The 21656-nt window shown below is 39.9% G+C and overlaps 1 protein-coding gene across 6 annotated transcripts in view; it reads left to right on the top strand.

Moving 5' to 3' along the window:
- thrab (thyroid hormone receptor alpha b) overlaps positions 1–21656 on the top strand; it is a 333280-nt gene that overhangs the window by 285932 nt on the left and 25692 nt on the right. For all 6 annotated transcript variants that reach the window (XM_060940345.1, XM_060940344.1, XM_060940346.1 and 3 more), the window contains 3 exons: positions 6185–6285; positions 10458–10605; positions 19856–20061. In XM_060940345.1, the coding sequence (XP_060796328.1) occupies positions 6185–6285; positions 10458–10605; positions 19856–20061 (455 nt within the window). The remainder of the gene's footprint in view (positions 1–6184; positions 6286–10457; positions 10606–19855; positions 20062–21656) is intronic.

The following is a 21656-nucleotide window of genomic DNA, read 5'->3' as shown; positions in this document are numbered from 1 at the left end:
AGGTCATTTCGTGCAAAGCCTTTTTCATACGCACTATCAGTTATTTTATATTTCAGGTATTTTTTTGTTCAAAAAAAGAGGAATTCTCAGTGGAATTTTACTGAAACGAAACACATTTTTGTAAAGCAAACGAGTGCCATAGTATGGATCGTGTTAAATCTTTAGATGCCGAGCATCGCTGTCACAGGGGGCTTCGTTCGCGAGCACCGGAATACCTGAAATATAAAATAATTGATAGTGCATATGAAGAAGGCTTTGGACGGAATGTCTTAACTATTGGACGAAATGGTCATTGGACGACGTGTCCTGATCCCCTCATCTCCTCTCCGTACTCAGCCTCAGAGTTTCCTCTTTCTGAATCATGGACGGAATTCTAAAAAATCGGAACGTGCCATGGTCATGAGTAGTGTTGAGACCACAACCAGATACAGCACAAAGATATGGCAGAGCTAAAAGACGCTTAAAGCAGTGAAAAAACAAAGAGTTGCACACGCATTACTATGTTTTGTATGGAATGTCACTTGACCCCGTGTTTGTATCTCCACCAACATGGCCGACATCCAGTTTCTATTTTGCTTTGACGTCACTTACAAGTCAAGGATAGTTTTTTCCTTATGTTTTTCTATTTGTTCCTTAAAATATTCTCAAGTTTCTGTTTAATTTTTTTAAACTGTTTTAATTATTTTTCTCAAGACATTTTTAAATACGATTTCAAAGGGTCTACATTTTTCTTTATTAAAGGTGTTTTTTTCTTCACATTCGTACAGTATATTTTATTGTAGATCAGTTTTTTTCTGAACAAAAATTCTGAAAGAGATCCTTAAACGATTGTACATTCTAATTTTTAAATTTTGTTTTTTAAAGTTTTTTTTTCAAAAAAAGATTCTGCATTCTATTTCAATTCTATTCAATTTTTAAATTCTTTTTTGAGGTTTCTGCATTTAATTTTTAATTCCTTAAAAAAAGAAAGTTTTTAGATATTCTATTTGTAATTTTTTTTCCTGAGTTACTACATTCCATTTAATTCTTTTCTTCGAAAAGTTTTTTCATTCTATATTTAATTCTGTTTTTAAAATGATTTTAGTTATTTAAAAAATACATTCTATTTTTAATTTATTTTTTCCTAAAAATGATTTTACAAACTATTTTAATTCTTTTTTCCTGAAAAGTGTGTGTATATATATATGAGTGATTCCACGCTTATGGGTACTGAAATGGGGACATGAACTTATTTTTAAAAATTCACCTAAAACCATTTCTTTTTTTTTACCATCAGGTCACAAAACATGTAATCTTTAATGAATGATATGTTAAAAGATAACTTTAATTTTCTGAGATGTAATAAAAACATATTTATATGCCAAAGTCAGAACGTAACAGAAGTGTTGTGGACATATATATTCTCAATTTTAACAATGTAGAATTACTTTTTGAAACATAGGAAGGTGATGTTTTAGCAAATATAATTAATAAACATGTGTAGTAGAATAAACATACACATTCTTTCAATAAGATTAACATGGTATAGAGCTAGATTGTAATTAATTTGTAACAGACGCGAGATGGACAATCGTAACAGAAGTAATGTAACAGACATCATTTTGGAACTCATAGGCTTGACTTTGGCATATAAATATGTTTTTATTACATCTCAGAAAATTAAAGTTATCTTTTAACATATCATTCATTAAAGATTACATGTTTTGTGACCTGATGGTAAAAAAAGAAATGGTTTTAGGTGAATAAGTTCATGTCCCCATTTCAGTACCCATAAGCGTGGAATCACTTTTATATATATATATATATATATATATATATATATATATATATATATATATATATATTTTTTTTTTTTTAAAGATTCTACATTCTATTAAAATATTCTGTTCTATTATTAGAGCAATATTCTGTTTTAAAAACATTCTTCTTTTTCCATTTGAATTTTTCTAAAACAGATTTTGAAGATTCTATCATATTATTTCTCTAATAAAAATGACTTTTTAATCATTTGTTGTTTTCTTAAAGTGTCTATTTAAAAATGTTCTAAAGATTCTAGACTCTAGTTTTCTGTTTTTTTTTTATTAAAATATTTCTTTTTAGTGAATTTGAATTGTGTTTCATGTTTATTATGTACCACCATTTTGCCTCTTCTCTTAAGGGGTGCCAATAATTGTGAGACTGACATTACATCTAGACAGTGGGAATAAAAATATCCATCAAACCTCCAGAATGATACGACGCACCACACCCTGTATGTGAGAGAGCAGTGAGCGTGTGTGCACGGGACTGTGGAAAGTCACAGCAGTGTGACACGTGTGAGAGGAGAGCACGTGATGGATATCGTGTTTCAGTGGGAACGTCACGTTTCCTCTTTACACATCCTCCTGCTGCTGTCAGATCCACACCTCCAATCAGTTCTCCCTCAGCCTGAGGCTGGAAGATGACACTTTGGAAGAGAGCGGAAACGGGCTCAGTGAAGAGATGCAGATAATTCCGGGACAGAAATCACGAATCCGTGCCTCGTCCTGGAATTCCGAGAGTGTGTATGAACCTTTAGGGAAAGAAAAAATAATAATACTAAGAAAGAAAGAAAGAGAAAATGACAAAATGGAAGGTGACAAAATGGAGGACATGAGATGGCACTGTGTGTGTGTGTCGTTATGGATTCACTCAGTAACTGCTTCATTGATTTTTTTCCTGCAGTCCAGGCACCAGCTCTATGTAGCATCTTTTTCTCCATGTTGTTGCGTCTGAGTGGAGGTTAAAAGCCTTTTATGTTGTTTGTGTAGCCTCAAACACACACACACACACACACACACACACCTGCTTAGTGTTTCAAACCATCCCCTGACTGATCCGTCATTGCTGGAGCATACTCTGCTTTATATTTCATTAGCAGTAGTCGATAGGCCATTTCCTGCGTCTGCATCAGATTCTGCAGTACGGGAAAGAACAGTTTGTCCTGTCCATGCTGGACGGTGAAAGACAGACGAGACAGCCACCTTGCGTCTGAGAAACAAACCTGGAAAAGCTCTGAGCATTCCTGTCTTTTTTCAAACAGTAGCACAATCTCACTTGGCGCTTATACTGATGTCGCCATTTTGTTGTCTCTGTCTGCATTTATTTAATAAAAATCATGTTCTAAACAAGCAGTGACGTGTGTCACAGTGACATTCCTACCTTCTCTGTGATTTGAAGCTTTTGTTTTTGACTCAGAGCTTCGTTTCGCAAAATGATCCCATGATTCGTGTGCTATAGCATGATTTAAACATGAACCCGCATCTTTGCTTTTCTGATTTCTGTATTGTTCAGAGAGGAGTAAAACACTGCGTGTTGTGCAGGTATAAGAATCTAATCAAAGAATGAAACAAAGTTACTGTTATTATCCCAAATTGTATTATTTTCACATATTAACAGCACATCGTTCAAGTGTTTTAATGCTCAGCAATTTGTCAATGATGATAACATTTTATTTATTAAAGAACATGTTGTACATTTTATCCATTTATTGTCACATTTTATATTGGAATGTCGATGAAACAAAGTAAATTCCTGCCGTAAACAGTCATTCCCTCACCAGCCTCACTGCCAATAAGACAAAAAAAATACAACTTTACAGAGAAGTAGGGCATCAGGGTGGATCAAGCAAGTCTGAAGAGCAGGAGAGGCCAGCATCACTCGTGTCTTGGGCATGTGTAGTGAGAGAGAGAGAGAGAGACAGATTGTTAGGTATGCCCGCTGTCACCTAATGCTAAAGAAGAATATATACTGTGTGCTGAGTACAAGCAGGAGCTCTGGCAAGGCTAACTATGACAGCATAACTAAACAGATGGCAGCACTACATCACCAGCCTTATGTTACTTGGAAAGCCCTTAACTGCCTCCACACTGGTGCAGGATGGTGCATAGCCAATCTGATGAAGTGGGATTGTTCAGAGACTGACAAGTGCAACTGTGGAGAAGTCCAGACGATGGCCCATCTGCTGACATGGTGGCAAAGCGATGGCAGGATGTCATCTAGGAGTCGAACACACGTACAAACGAACGAATGAAGCGTAACTAAAAGGGAGAGACGGAAGGTAACCCTGGAACATAAAGCAGCTGCCACTCCACCAACAACAAATGTGTGAGAGTTGGGGGGGGGGGGGGGGGGCAGCATCCAATCATCCCAGTTTACCATTCCATGCATTTAGCAGACGCTCTTATCCAGAGCAACATAGTCACAACACCCAGAGCAGCCCGGGGAGCAGTTGGGGGTTCAGTGCCTTGCTCAAGGGCACTTCAGCCATTCCTGCTAGTCCAGGGAATCGAACCAGTAACCTTTTGGTCCCAAAGCTGCTTCTCTAACCATGAGGCCGGAGCTTCCCCCAAACCAAAACACTCTGTCTGAGGATCCTCCAGATCTACACCTTTACCTCATAAACACCATTAACACAAGGCTTGACTAAACAGATCTGTTTTCAGCCGAGACTTAAACACTGAGACTGTGTCTGAGTCCCGAACACTACTTGGAAGGCTGTTCCATAACTGTGGGGCTTTGTAAGAAAAGGCTCCGCCCCCTGATGTAGCCGTCACTATTTGCGATACCAACAGATAGCCTGCACCTTTTGATCTAAGTAGGTCTAAGTGGCGAGTCATAAAGGAGCAGAAGTTCACTCAGGTACTGTGGTGCGAGAACATTCAGTGCTTTAAAGGTCAATTTTATAAAGGTGTTTTATAATCAATGCAAAATGTAGTTGGGAGCCAATGCAGTCTTTACAGCAGTATTTAACGTTACAGCTTCACCTTGAACACTGGAAACATCTTCCTTGTATGCCAAACAAATCTTTACAGAACGAGTCTCAAGTGCTAGAGGTGAAGGAAACTTTCCGACAAAAGAAACTCTCCACAGTTTCTAGGGAACATGACAAGTTTTTCTTTTTTAATTTTAAAGAGAGAAAACTATGATCGTGTATTAGGGCCACTGTACAAAAAAAAATACAGAGGTGACAGAGGGGGTGATATTCTGAAAAAGAAAAAAAAACCTTAGAATTTCTGAGATTAAACAGTCACAAATTTACAAGGGGAAAAAATCAGAAACATTGTGGGGTGTTTTTTTTGTTTGTTTTTGTGTCAAGGAACCAGATCGCTTCACTTTAAGTTCGATGAACGTCATCACACCAGAGACGCCACGGTTGACCTGGGAGTTATAGGAAATGCAATCTTTCCTCCTTGTTCACGCAATATAAAAGAATAAAGCACTAAGAGATTTTTCAACTAGATTGCACTGCAGCCGGAAAGCCAGGAATATGCGATTGCTGTCTTGGAGTATATCTGAGATTTTTCTCGTAAATATGTGATGTTTTAATCTCTGAATTTCTGAGGGTATTTTTTTCTTTTTGGAATCGTATCCTTCTCCCTCAGCTCCATAATGTGCCAAATAACTTTATTTTCTGAGTTTTTTTTTTCTTGCAAATTATAATCCTTTATAATCTCAGAGAATATCCAAGTGTTTTTTTTTTTTCTCTGAATATTCCCCCTCCATCAGCTTTGAATTTTTTTTTACCTCAAGTGGCTTGAGTACGCCGTCATAGAAATCAGAGAGGCTGGTGAGGGAACGACTTTGTTTTAAATAGCTGCTATAATGTCAGTGAGAACAGGGACTAACTTTTCTTACAGCATTTAAATGTAACTAGAAATGGATAAAAAGTATGATGTCATTGATTAATAAAAAATAATAATGAGCAAATTGCTGTGGTATAAGAGGCTTAAAACATTTCTCAGGATGTGCAGTTGTTGGGAAATAACAGCAGAAAGAAGTAGAAATTTTTTTGTCGAATGTTGATGATGATCTCATGATATTTTCTTTTGACATGTTTTTGTAAAATGTTTTGTTAGCAAGTCTTTACATCAGTAATTGTGTTGTATCCATTTAAAGCCAAATGTCTCTCTTCACTCACTAGCTTAGGCGGAAAGCTTAGATTTTTATGTAAACATCACGCTCTGTTTCCTGTAGTAAACCGATACAGAGGCTGATGATGTCATTGTTTTACTTTTACACTTGGAAAGTTTCCTACACAGCAAAATGCTTACGCTTTGTGTCCAGTTCTTGGACGCAGTTCAGATGTTTGTACAAATGAGTTGAGATGAGTTTTCATTGGTGTGTGTGTGCGCGTGTGAACACCACCCTGTTTTCTGTGTTCCAGGCTACATCCCGAGTTATCTAGAGAAGGATGAGCCGTGTGTGGTGTGTGGAGACAAAGCCACTGGCTATCACTATCGCTGCATAACCTGCGAGGGCTGCAAGGTGTGGAAATACACAAACACCTACATGCTGTATATTAGGGTTGGGTGATATGATGATGTAATTTTGACATTGTGATATATGTCACAATACACTTTTCATAGATATCATAAATATGGTGATATATTTTTATTCTTTTTATCCTTATATTATATATTAGGTGCTCCAGCAGTCAGTCTCTCTCTCTCTCTCTCTCTCTCTCTCTCTCTCTGGTCGTTTGATTTTAGTTTATTTACTCTTATACATATTCACACACCATCCACTACACACATTTAATTTTCTTAAATAGATTTATTTTTACTTGAAAAAGCCGTGTGTGGTCTCCCGGATGAGCCCACATTCTGTCACAACCTGGCTCAAAGGAAGGACAAAATGTGGAGACCACACGTTGCTTTTTCAAGTAAAAATAAATTTATTTAAGAAAACTAAATTAAATGCGCAGTCAGTAAATCAGTAATGTGTGTAATGGGTGGTGTGTGAATATGTATAAGAGGAGGTAAACCAAAACCAAACAACTAAAAAGGAGAGAGAGAGAGAGAGAGAGAGACTGACTGACTGCTGGAGTGCACACACACACACACACAGAGATATATATATATATATATATATATACTGTAATGTATGTCTATAATATAATGTGTGTGTATTATCCCATGAAATCGAGTCGTACATGAGCTGATAGGTGACGAGGTGCGTAGCACCGAGTTGTCTATAATCCATGTACGGTGAGATTGAGTGGAATAACTGTTTTATTCTCTCCACATTCACTGGATTTTGAGAAACAGAGCTTTTTTATTTTTATTTTTTGCAAATTTGATAAATAAAACTTTATACAAAACGTCCAACAAAATCATTTCCACTTAGAATGTAAATAAACCGGCGAAATGATGAGCAATTTGTGAAAAATGCGATAATAATAATTCTTGAAAAATTAAAAAAAGATACGATCTTACCATCAAATACTTTCATTCCATATTGTGTTGCTTTTTTTGTATTTTTAGGGGGGTTTGTTTTCGAGTAGAGTTTTTATTTATTTCATCCTCGGTTGGTTCAGTAATGCTCCGCCATTTCGTTTTTCTCTACTCATGGTATATGAGCTGATTATCCTAGTAGTAGAGTAGCCAATCAGAGTGCACGATTCCTCATATCCAGTGAATGTGGAGAGAATATTTTATATATATAAAATAAGTGAGCAGTCACGCTCGGTGCTAGCCATCAGTCCCATCAAGCCACTCCCCTGATCTCGACCATCAGGAGATTGGTCTTGAGGCTTTGAGGCTGTCGCAATATATTTATGTTCCAATATAAATCTTTAAAAATACTATAAATGTTATACTTTTTTACATGGTAAAATATTACTTGTTTTTTAATATATAAATCATATTTATTTTTGAATATAAAAATCATATATTTTTGTAGACATTATCACACAAGGAAAGGCATTTATTTATTTATTTATTTGTTTCAAAATCCAACACTTCTGTTTTGATGACAGTTTGTTTACCAACCTAAATATCATAAAACATGTCATGTAATGTGCAGATATCCTCAAGAATAACAGTGAGGTTTTTTTTTGTCATATCCCTCCACATATACAATTAGCTGCAGAAGTTTGTGCCCCCTATGACTTTGATTATTTTGTTGTTTATATCTGACAAGGCAATACTGAACTGTTTTGTGAAACTCAACACAATAAAAGTCTCACTGCTACACCCCATTTTGTCCCAAGGGTGCACAAACTTTTGCTGTCTGACATATTTAAGTATTATCACATGAAAGGGAGCACTGCAACCAATCAGAGTGAGCCTGGGATAGAAAGAACTGTGATTGGTGAAGCATGGCAATGAATACAAATAGAGAGGGGGCAGGGTTTATTCAAGTAGAGAGTGCATGAGGTTTATTCAAATAGAGAGGGGGCGGGTGTGGCTTATTCAAATAAAGAGAGGTGGGATTTATTCAAATAGAGAGTGGGCGAGGCTTATTCAAATAGAGAGGGGGTGGCTGGGGTTTATTCAAATAGAGAAGGCTGAGGTTTATTCAAATAGAGAGTGGGCGAGGTTTATTCAAATAGAGAGGGGGTGGCTGGGGTTTAGGCTGAGGTTTATTCATATAGAGAGTGGGCGAGGTTTATTCAAATAGAGAGGGGTGGGTTTATTCAAATAGAAAGGGGGCAGACAGGGTTTATTCAAATAGAGAGTGGGTGGGCGTGGTTTATTAAAATAGAGAGGGGCTGAGGTTGATTAAAATACAGTGTGGGCGAGGTTTATTCAAATAGAGAATGGTGGGTGGGGTTTATTCAAATAAAGAGGGTGGGGTTTATTCAAATAGAAGGGGGTTGGTTTTTTTGCACCTTTAGTAGTGAAATGATTTGAAACTGCTTTACTGAAGCAGCTACTGCTGTTGAATCCATGTGCATTTTTAAAATATATTTAATTTCATTATTTAATGCACTTACATAAGCACTGATTGCTCTCAATTTATTTAAAATGTTTTATTTAATTTTTAAATATTCAAAAAATATTTTAGATTTAGTCATTTTCTTTTCCAGGCATCCATTAATCTTTATTGATTTTATTGTGGAGGTCGATGTAACACAAAAGTTTAGTCGAAAGAGCCAGCCTTGCAGTTGTCAGTGAAGGATAAAGCTGTTGACTCTATTGTACTTTACAGCCCCATATCTGGCCCAAGGTCAGTGGATCGAAAACCATTTACCGAAATACAAATAGAGAACAAAAAAACCCCAGAGACAGATGAACCGTAGAGTTTCTTTTGTCGCCGTTTCACTCCAAGTTTAAACAAGACAACGGTGGTCGTGTGGGAATATGTGTAATTTCAAAATTATAATATTTTGTATATATCCTGAATTTTAAAAGTGTCCTTCATTCTTGTTCATGCTAAACCAACCGTTCCTAAATTTCCCAAAGCTCTTGAATCTATATGCCAAGGAACTTGCATGGCTCCATTTTTCTCCTTGAGCAGATATCATGGAAATGAAGGATCACTCTTCAACCAGCATGAGCTCATACATGAAGGATCTGCGTCGACTTCCCTTCATACATTTCCACTGTAATATACAGCCTTGTTAAGCCGAGTTTCCATGGTGGTTAGCATACGTTTATATGGTGCTTTAAGTGTCGTCTTGGCAGCTACTGAGCCTTAAACTCAATTTCCAGATGAAAATAAGAGTTGTCTAATATATGACCTACAGCATTTATAGAACCGAGGGTGAGGATGAATGAATAAGGGTTGAAGCTGCCTCCTCCGTTATAAATTAGTCATTAAGCAGCACATTGGGCTCGGCGTTTCTTTTACCTGGACTTGTAGATGCTATGATGAATAATATAGGACCTGACTATAACTTATTGTTTCTCCAACCTTTTGTTTTAGCTTCAAAGTCATCATACGGCAGAAATAAGGTTCAGCTCTGTGTTTTAATAACGCTGACATATTACCGGATAAATCTGTGATATTGCAGTGTTTAAAGAACTAGATCCACACTTGGCCCACATACTCACCCAGTACCGATTCTTGGCTTGTTTAGGGGCAGGGCTAATAATTGCAAGTTTGCTTTCATGCAGAATAATTCCTTCTTGAATGTAGATTGATTATGCAGTTCTATACGTCATTCTTGTGCATGTGTGTTCGTTAAATAGTACACAGTAGATTCTAGACATGTAACAATGATGTATCATACGACGATAAATCTTGATATTAATTTGATGATTTGATAAAATGACGATTTGAATTGATGAAATAAAAAATGAATCATGATTATTATCAGGCTGCGTAATCTTTGTTTTTCCTAGTTGTAATTGCATTGTTTAGACAGCAGAGGGCACACTAATGTACAATAGCAGGAATGTATGTGACTTCATTGTAGGTGGAAGTAACACAGCTCTGAACACACAAGAAACACATACGTGTGCATGCACACACACATACACACACACACACCACACAGCTATCACCTTGCTGTCATCTATGATGTTTTGATTTTCTCGCTCTCTGATTCAGTCTCCACGTGTTTCCATGTGAGTGCGAGTTTCAGTCACAGTGTCGGTGTCTCAGGTTGAAAGCCATTGTTATGACAATGTATATTTAGCTATGAGATAGAAAAGAAATGAGTAGGTGTCAAACTCTTTAATGGAACCCCCCCCCCCCCCCCCCCCCCCCAGGGTTTTTTCCGGCGCACCATCCAGAAGAACCTGCACCCGTCATATTCCTGCAAGTACGATGGCTGCTGCATCATTGACAAGATCACACGCAACCAGTGCCAGCTGTGCCGCTTCAAGAAGTGCATTGCAGTGGGCATGGCCATGGACTGTGAGTCACCACACACACTTAGACACACTCCTACTATACAGGGTGTCCAAAAATTCATTAACCAATGAGAAAACTGTATACTGAGAAAATATTTTGCTATGAAGACGGTGTGCAGATGAAAAAATAAAAGATGCAGTGGTTGAGAAAATTTATAGAATCTGAGTGTGAACATGTAGCGCATATGTTATAAATACAAAATTAAGTATATAGAGTTTTAACAAGGGGGAAGTCATGGCCTAATGGTTAGAGAAGCAGCTTTGGGACCAAAAGGTCCCCAGTTCGATTTCCAGGATCAGTAGGAATGGCTGCAGTGCCCTTGAGCAAGGCATCTCACCCCCCAACTGATTCCCAGGCTGCTCTGGGTATGTTGTACATCGCTCTGGATAAGAGTGTCTCCTAAATGCTTGTAACACACTCTTACTTCTTACTAACTTTTTGGACACCTTGTGTATCGTAAAAAAAAGAAGAGTATTTTATTTCTGAACCCAACCAACCAATCAACCACCCAATCAACCAAACAATCACCCAATCAATCAATCAATCAATCAATCAATCAATCAATCAATCAATCAATCAACCAAACAATCACCCAATCATCAATCAACCACCCAATCAATTAAACAACCAACCAATCAACCACCCAATCAATTAACCACCCAATCAATCAACCACCCAATCAATTAATCAATCAACCAATCAAACAACAACCCAATCAGTCAACCACCCAATCAATCAACCAACCACCCACCCAATCAAACAACCACCCAAGCAATCAACCACACAGTCAACCACCCAATCAATCAACCAACCAATCAACTACCCAATCTACCAATCAAACAACCACCCAATCAATCAATCAATCAATCAATCAACTAGCCCAATCAATCAGTCAACCACCCAATCAATCAAACAACCAACCAATCAAATATCCCAATCAATCAGTCAACCACCCATTCAACTATCCAATCAACCAACCACCCACCCAATCAAACAACCAACCAACCAATCAACCACCCAATCAATCACCCAATTAATCAACCAACCAACCAATCAATCAAGCAACAACCCAATCAGTCTACCACTCAAACAACCACCCAATCAAACAACCACCCAATCAATCAACCACCCAATCAACCAATCAAACAACCACCCAATCAATCAACCACCCAATCAACCAATCAATCAAACAACAACCCAATCAATCAGTCAACCGCCTAATCAACCACCCAATCAACCAAACAACCACTCACTCAACCACCCAATCAATCAAACAACCACCCAATCAACCAAACAACCACCCAATCAATCAATCAATCAATCAATCAAACAACCACCCAACCACCCAATCAACTGAACAACCACCCAATCAACCAACCAATCAACCCATCCAATCAACCAATCAATCGAACAACCACCCAATCAACCACCCAATCAACCAACCAATGAACCACCCATTTCCAGCAACCACCAATCATCAATCAACCACCCAATCAATCAAACAACCACCCAATCAACCAACCAATGAACCACCCAATCCAGCAACCACCTATCATCAATCAAACAACCACCCAATCAAACAACCACCCAATCAACCACCCAATCAACCAACCAATCCAATCAACCAATCAAACAACCACCCAATCCAGCAACCACCAATCAATCAATCAACCACCCAATCAATCAAACAACCACCCAATCAATCAACCGAACAACCACCCAATCAACCAACCAATCAACCCATCCAATCAACCAAGCAATCGAACAACCACCCAATCAACCAACCAATGAACCACCCAATCCAGCAACCACCAATCAACCAACCATCCAATCAATCAACCACCCAATAAACCACCCAATCAACCGAACAACCACCCAATCAACCAAACAATCAACCCATCCAATCAACCAATCAATCGAACAACCACCCAATCAACCAACCAATGAACCACCCATTTCCAGCAACCACCAATCATCAAACAACCAATCAATCAAACAACCACCCAATCAACCACTCAATCAACCACCCAATTAACCAAACAACCACCCAATCAACCAAACGACCACCCAATCAAACAACCGCCCAATCAATCAACCAAACAACCACCCAATCAAACAACCATCCAATCAACCACCCAGTCAATCAAACAACCACCCAATCAATCAACCAACCAACCAACCAACCACCCAATCAACCAATCAATCAAACAACCAATCAACCACCCAATCAACCAATCAAACAACCAATCAAACAACCACCCAATCAATCCACCAACCACCCAATCAAACAACTTTGATTGATTGGTTGGTTGATTGGGTGGTTGACTGAGTGGTTGTTTGATTGGGTGGGTGATTGATTGATTGATTGATTGATTGATTGATTGATTGATTGATTGATTGATTGATTGATTGGCTGGTTGTTTGATTGATTGGGTAGTTGACTGATTGGGTTATTGTTTGATTGATTGGTTGATTGGGTGGTTGTTTGATTGCTTGGGTGGTTGTTTGATTGGGTGGGTGGTTGGTTGGGTGGTTGGTTGATTGGGTGGTTGATTGGATGGTTGTTTGATTGGTTGATTGATTAGGTAATCAACCAATCAAACAACCACCTAATCAACCAACCAACCACCCAATCAACCAACCAATCAATCAAACAACAACCCAATCAGTTGAATGGGTGGTTGATTGGATGGTTGATTGGATGGTCGTTTGATGTAATCAACCATCCAATCAACCACCCAATCAACCAACCAATCAATCAAACAACCACCCAATCAACCAACCAATCAATCAAACAACAACCCAATCAGTTGATTGGGTGGTTGATTGGATGGTTGATTGGATGGTCGTTTGATGTAAAATCAACCACCCAATCAACCAACCAATCAATCAAACAACCACCCAATCAATCAGCCAAACAACCACCCAATCAATCAATTAAACAACCAATCAATTATTATTATTATTATTATTATTATTGTTGTTGATGTTGTTGATAATATATATATAGATATATAACTGGGCGGCACGGTGGTGTAGTGGTTAGCGCTGTCACCTCACAGCAAGAAGGTCCTGGGTTCGAGCCCCGGGGCCGGTGAGGGCCTTTCTGTGCGGAGTTTGCATGTTCTCCCCGTGTCCGCGTGGGTTTCCTCCGGGTGCTCCGGTTTCCCCCACAGTCCAAAGACATGCAGGTTAGGTTAACTGGTGACTCTAAATTGAGCGTAGGTGTGAATGTGAATGGTTGTCTGTGTCTATGTGTCAGCCCTGTGATGACCTGGCGACTTGTCCAGGGTGTACCCCGCCTTTCGCCCGTAGTCCGCTGGGATAGGCTCCAGCTTGCCTGCGACCCTGTAGAAGGATAAAGCGGCTAGAGATAATGAGATGAGATGAGATGAGATGAGATGAGATGAGATGAGATATATAACTCATAGATATGTAACTCAAACAGAACCCCTTTAAAAATGATAAGGTTCTCCTGATGAATGTTGTACTTATTTTAATTTAGTATTTTTTTTTTAATTATAAACTAAACTTGGAAAGCGGTTTCAACCCTGACCCATTCTTCTTTGGTGTAATACTGGATTAATCAAACCAATCAACCAGTCAAACAACCACCTAATCAACCAACCAATGAATCAAACAGCCACCCAATCAAACAACCAATCAAACAACCACCCAATCAATCAATCAATCAATCAAACAATCAAACAACCACCCAATCAATCTATTAAACAGTTATTATTATTATTATTATTATTATTATTATTATTGTTGTTGTTGTTGCTGTTGATAATATATATAGATATGTAACTCATATAGAACCCCTTTAAAAATGATAAGGTTCTGTCTGATGAATGTTGTACTTATTAAGGCCAATTTATGCTGACAACCCAGTCCTCGCAGACGGCGCCGCAGATAGCGTCTGCGTAGCCCCCCCACCTTCGCAGACGCTCTGCGCGCACCTCCCAAAAATTGTGACCACCGCAGACAGCATCGCAGACAAGAGGGCTCTGATTGGTCCACTCTGCATCCGCTGTAAACGCACTTCCACTTCCCTACTTTCCCGGTTTGGTTTGTTTTCACGACCGCCATTTTTAAAAACACGAGCGAAGATGGAGCAGCACGAAGAGCGGTTGATTGAGGAAGTGAGGAAGTACGTACATCTATACGACTCCAGTTCTAGTCATTATAAAAAAAAAAAGTTCTAGTCATTATAAGTAACCAGAGGATAAACACTCCACTAACCACACCCACCAACTACTCCTAGCGATTTCGCGACTTCGCGCCCCCTTGCGTTGTGGCAGTGAATAACATCGCGCACGCCTATTACTCCCCGCTCAACGATAAATTACAACTGTCTGGGAAAAGCTATCTGCGAAAGCCTTGTCGCAAGAGCATGCAGAGGCCTTGAGTGTACACTATTGTTCTTCTTAAGTTTACTTATTCTGCCTTATTCCGACACGTTTTTTGGATCCACTACTCCTCCTAGGGCGTTCGAGATAGAGACACCGTTCCAACTCTGAGACATCTGGCCCGAAGTGGTGTAGTGTGCTTGTATACAGCTTTGGGATCGACGCACCCGTTCTCTTGTTCTCGTCGTTTTTCTTTTGTTTTTTTCCCATAGAGAATGAATGGGGGCGGCACGGTGGTGTAGTGGTTAGCGCTGTCGCCTCACAGCAAGAAGGTCCGGGTTTGAGCCCCGTGGCCGGCGAGGGCCTTTCTGTGCGGAGTTTGCATGTTCTCCCCGTGTCCGCGTGGGTTTCCTCCGGGTGCTCCGGTTTCCCCCACAGTCCAAAGACATGCAGGTTAGGTTAACTGGTGACTCTAAATTGAGCGTAGGTGTGAATGTGAGTGTGAATGGTTGTCTGTGTCTATGTGTCAGCCCTGTGATGACCTGGCGACTTGTCCAGGGTGAACCCCGCCTTTCGCCCGTAGTCAGCTGGGATAGGATCCAGCTCGCCTGCGACCCTGTAGAACAGGATAAAGCGGCTACAGATAATGAGATGAGAATGAATAGGGCTCATGAATCGAATCGTCCTACTCGGACACGCTCCATCACAGATGCACCCAACCTCATGTGATACTTCAGGCCAACTCCCCCGACACATACATGCAATCGGTTCTGACCCGCACTCATATTTTTTCCTTTCTTTTTGCTCATCCCTTTTTCCTCCATAGGCTTGCATTGATTTTTGGCCCCATTGAAAATGAATGATGTTTCAGGAGAAAAACTTTCACTCTCCATCAATTTTTTTTAACCAAGTGACCAAACTTCAAGAAACTTCACTTGATGCCTCAGGCCAAGTCCCCGCACAGATCCATCCCCTCATCCGAGACCTGCACTCGTCTTTTCCTTGGTTTTCACGCATCTCTTTTTACCTCCATAGGCTTCCATTGATTTTTGGCCCCATTCAGATGAATGGAGTTTTGCTCAGTAACACTTCAGCACACATCCACCAAACTTCATACGGCACCTCAGGCCAAATCACCATCACACACATGATATCGGTTCTGACCCGCACTCGCCTTTCTCTCGCCTTTCATCCGTCCAGTTTTTCTCCATTTTACCGCTAATCACTGGAAGCTTGACTGAGTCGTTCCTCCCTTCCCCCAGAGGTGATGATGCGTTTGGCAAGGATCTGCTCATCTGAGACTTTGACAGCAAATCAACTTCAACTCAATGGCCACTTTATTAGGAATACTTACACGCGCACACGATAGCAATTAGCATATAAGCATTCATGTGTTACCATGCTAGCTGTTAGCGTGTTACCCATTACGCTTTCATGCCTGCTGTTAGCTCGCAAGTTGTTAGCATGTTCACCATTAGCATGTTATCATGAGAGCTGTTAACATGTTAGGATTAGCATGGTAGCATGCAGAGTTTGCATGTTTGCTGTTAGCGGGTTCGCCTGAGCATGTTAGCATGCTAACTGTTAGCATGTTAGCTGTTAGCATGTCACCCTCAGTGTGTTAGCATGCTAAAATTTAACATATTATCCATTAGCATGTTAGCCTGTTAGCTGTTAGCATGATAGCTGTCAGCATATTAGCCTTAAAGTGTTAGAATTTTAACAAATAGCATGTTAATCATTAGCATGTTAGAATGCTAGCTGTTAGCATGTTATCTATTAGCATGTTAGCATTAACATGTTAACCTGCTAGCTTTTAGCATGTTAGTATGCTGTTAGCATGTTATTATGCTAACTGTTAGCATGTTAGTATGCTAACTGTTAGCATGTTAGTTAGCATGTTAGTTGTTAGCATGTTGGCATTAGCATGTTGGCATGCTAGCTTTTAGCATGCTAGCATGATAGCTGTTCTGCTAAAGCTCAGCAAGCACACTTTGCATTTTCTCTGCAGAAATGCAGTCTAGTTTTAATTTAGTATTTTTTTAAATCATAAACTAAACTTGGAAAGCAGTTTCAACCCTGACCCATTCCTCTTCGGTGTAATACTGGATTAATGCCTGAATTTCATCATCCATCCACAATTCCTCACATTCCCTGGCAAATCCTTAAAGCGTCAAGTTCCCCAGATCCGTCCCTCATTCTCAGGCACTTTTCCACACTGACACCGACTGGACATTTCCAGCTGCTGTTTTTCCTCTCTCAAAAGAGAATTAGTAACTTTTCATCCTCTGGCAGCTGAGAGGGAATTGTACAATTTGTCCTGAAGATTTATGAAAGAAGTTGTTTGTTTTCTGCGAATCTTTCCAGTCTTAAAGAAACCACGCAGTGAGTCGGTTCTCTGCAGATCTCTGGTCTGCTTTTGGAGCTGAACTGGAGTCACTGACTCTGTTCTCAATCAGGATCTGGATCAGCGCTGGATCTTTGACCGCTTGCCAGTGTCTCATCTTTAAAGCTAAAGTCTACAGCTGGATTTGGTCAGTGAGGTCTACAGCACTTAGAAGCTCATTTTTCATCTGCCCCCTGTCCTGATTTCTCAAGTCACATTATGCAAGTTTTTTTTTTTTTCCCCTGCACAATGTGCAAAATGCTGCTTGGATATTATTGGAACCACATTTTTGGTAGTGATTTCTGACTTTTTCACCTTATGTGATATTTAACACTTCTGGAAAAACGTGATATCTGAGGTGCAAATGCAGCTCTATGATCAACGACTGCACACACATCATGAGCAATGAAAAAGAGTTCTCAAAAAAACCAGATTAATTTATAACAAATTAAAACTAATTTGTGAACAGATCACATCCCAAGTAGGGTTGGGTGATGTGGAAAAATGTTACATCATGATACTTACCAAAGATGACCACCATGACAGCAGGAAAACTGTTAATGCATGACAACACTACAGGTCCAGATGACAATTTTGTTCATATCAATCTTTCAGATATTTGGATAAATGGACACAGTGACATGTCTTCTCTTAAACTGTAGTCATTAAAATATAAACATTCGACAGTAAAATGTTTATTTCCCTATTTTATTCCACTCACCACCACCACATTAGCTGAAACATAACAGCTTTGAAGAAGACTCTAAGCTCTGCCTATTTCACAATCTCTTCATGTCTTATACACCCCCCCCCGGCCACTTTAATAGGAACGTGTTGTTGGTTCTAAGATCCCTGTTCTTGGCTGCAGGAGTGGAACCCAGTGTGTTCTTCTGCTGTTGCATGCTGAGATGCTTTTCTGCTCACCACGGTTGTAAAGAGTGATTATATGAGTTACTATATCCTTCCTGGCAAAAAAGCTCAAACCAATCTGTCCATTTCCCTCTGACCCTCTCTTATCAACAAGGCGTTTGTTTCCACCCACAGAACTGTCGCTCACTCACTCAGTGTTTTTTGTTTTCTGCACCATTCTGTGTAAACTCTAGAGACTGTTGTGTGTGAAAACCCCAGGAGATCAGCAGCTTCTGAAATACTCAAACCAGTCCATCTGGATCAAACCAACACCCAGACCACAGTGAGAGAAAGTCACACTGTGAGATCACAATGTTTCCCGTTCTGATGTTTGAACATTGTGAACATTAACTGAAGCTCCTGATTTGTATCTGCGGGATTTGATGCGTCGTGCTGCTGGCGAGGGATCGGCTGATTACACAACTGCAGGGGGATCTAGGGGTGTTCCTAATAAAGTGGCCAGTGAGGATATAATTGAAACGCTTGATTCAATTTATCTGTCATTATGATGAAGTGCATTTCGATTTCCTCAAGCTATTTTTTTCAGAAGAATTAATTTTCTTATCTGAGATTTTACATCGTATCGCTTCCTGTCCTTAATTCGAGAGATCCTGTATTACAGAAGAATGTTTCATTATGATTGGATTTCTCTTTGGATTTGATACTGAAACATGGCATTAAATATATTTTATGTGAATAAACAATAAATAAAAGATTATCTAGCAAACTTTTCTGTATTTGTTTTTGTCTTCAGATGGCCTTCGAGTAAAATTTTTATTTCAAGCAATTTGTGCATATTTAATCAGACTGAGCTTCGTTTGTATAAATTAATCTCATCTCATCTCATTATCTGTAGCCGCTTTATCCTTCTACAGGGTCGCAGGCGAGCTGGAGCCTATCCCAGCTGACTACGGGTGAAAGGCGGGGTTCACCCTGGACAAGTCGCCAGGTCATCACAGGGCTGACACATAGACACAGACAACCATTCACACTCACATTCACACCTACGCTCAATTTAGAGTCACCAGTTAACCTAACCTGCATGTCTTTGGACTGTGGGGGAAACCGGAGCACCCGGAGGAAACCCACGCGGACACGGGGAGAACATGCAAACTCCACACAGAAAGGCCCTCGCCGGCCACGGGGCTCGAACCCGGACCTTCTTGCTGTGAGGCGACAGCGCTAACCACTACACCACCGTGCCGCCCATTGTATAAATTAATGCAAATAAAAAAGGAAATCCATCAGAAGTTAGAATATCAGCAATCAGCTGCCAAAGATCTGTTGAATCTGTTGTCTATTGACTTAATTAAAGAAATTAAATTAAAATAAACAAGCTGTTCATTTGTGTGTACATTCTTAGTAGAGTAGCTCAAAGCTAATTTATTAAAACAGCTATAATTAGCACTTCTCTTATTAAATATAGTTTTTATCATGCTCAGGTTGCTTTCACATGAGGCGTTCTTTTTGAGTGTTAAAGCACCTGCTGTGCTGATAGGAAAAAAAAAGGTCTAAAATATGCACTGCTGAGCCTTGAACCCAATGACACGTCCTGACACTCGTCCTGTCTCTCTCTCTCTCTCTCTCTCTCTCTCTCTCTGTGCAGTGGTTCTGGACGAGGCGAAGCGAGTGGCCAAGCGGCGTCTGATCGAGGAGAACCGGGAGAAGAGGCGGAAGGAGGAGATGGTGAAGACCCTGCAGAACCGACCCGAACCGACGGGTACAGAATGGGAGCTGATCCGCATCGTAACCGAGGCTCACTGCCAGACCAACGCCCAGGGCTCACACTGGAAACAGAAACGAAAGTTCCTGGTAAGGAGACAGTTCTCAGCGAGGTTCTTAGTGTGTAGTATACAACGTTGTTAGGAAAAAGGGTGCATGTTTCTACAGGTGAATGAAAGTGGATTAAAAATAACTTAAATACGGCCAAAAAATGAAAACTGTAAACGAGCACAGTATGAAAAGTACAGTAAAAGGAAACACACTTTCACTCCTGTTCACCTGAGATGTGTGTTTATTAGCTCCTCTGTCCATGAGGCCGATGCGCTGTTTCCATGGCGTGGCGTCCGTCGTCCACAATTCAGTTAAATCGTATCTCCTCCGTCAGTTCTCCACGGATTTCCGTTCCGATTATTTTGCTTGAAAGAACTCGTCACTTCGCACAAAACTTGGTTGTTGTTTTGTCAAATTTTTGCTAACGAGTTAGTCATTAGGCCAAAATAACGAATTTTCCAGGCCTCTCACTAGAGTTGTATCTCCTCTCTCATTTCTCACCCGGTTCCAGTTCTGATCGATGTTTTGGCTCGATCTTCCCTCAGGGAACAAACCTTGTTTGTTTGTTGATTTTTCTTGTTATAAACAATTTGTTTACAACTTTGCTTATTTGCAGTTAAATCGTGTTTCCTCCCTCCCTCAGTTCTCAATGGATTTCAGTTCTGTTTGTTTTATTTGAAAGAACTCGACCTTCTGCACAACACTCGGTCAGTGTATTGTCAATTTTTTGCTAACAAGTTGCTAATTAGGTCACTTAACGAGTCACCATGTACTCAGGCTTCTTTCATGATGTGTAAATATGATTAATGTATTTGAGCTTGCATATCACATATGAGTGTCTATGTTCTATACCCCTGACACAGCGCTGTGAAGAATTACTGTTACAGCAGCTCTGAGAGGATTTTATTGTCCGCTCACTGAATGACACGCTGTCGGTTTAATGAAAATTAAACTTGCAAATATAACCGATAAGCTACAACTGTACAAAAAAAAACAACAACACAGAAATATTGGCTGTAAATTTAGGAAAAATAATGAAAAAGAAATTTAGGAACTGTATTCAATCCCGAGGCTTAAGATTTAGTTAATTTAAAACTAATATACACACACACACACACACACACACACACACACATTAGACTGGAAACCTAAAACCAGATAAAACTCCACTGAAATTTTAAAATAAATAAATAAACTGAAAGTGATTAAAGATCTATGACGATGTATTCGAGCCATTGTAGGTTTATATATACACCAATCAGCCATAACATTAAACCCACTGACAGGTGAAGAAGTGAATATCACTGATGATCTCATTACAGTGGCACCTGTCGAGGGGCGGGGTTTATTAGGCAGCAGGAGAACAGTCAGTTCTTGAAGTTGATGTGTTGGAAGCAGGAAAAATGGGCGAGTGTGAGGATCTGAGCGACTCTGACGAGGGCCAGATAGTGATGGTGAGATGACTGGGTCTGAACATCTCCAAAATGGCCCATCCTGTGGGCTGTTCCCGGTATGCAGTGGTTAGTACCGAACAAAAGTGGTCCAAGGATCCAAAGTACAACCGGTGAACCGGCAACAGGGTCATGGGTGTCGAAGGCTCACTGATGCGCATGGGGCACGAAGGTAACACATAC

This window comes from Neoarius graeffei, chromosome 14 (assembly GCF_027579695.1).
Source record: "Neoarius graeffei isolate fNeoGra1 chromosome 14, fNeoGra1.pri, whole genome shotgun sequence".
NCBI lineage: Eukaryota > Metazoa > Chordata > Actinopteri > Siluriformes > Ariidae > Neoarius > Neoarius graeffei.
This window is presented reverse-complemented; position numbering and strand designations above follow the sequence as displayed.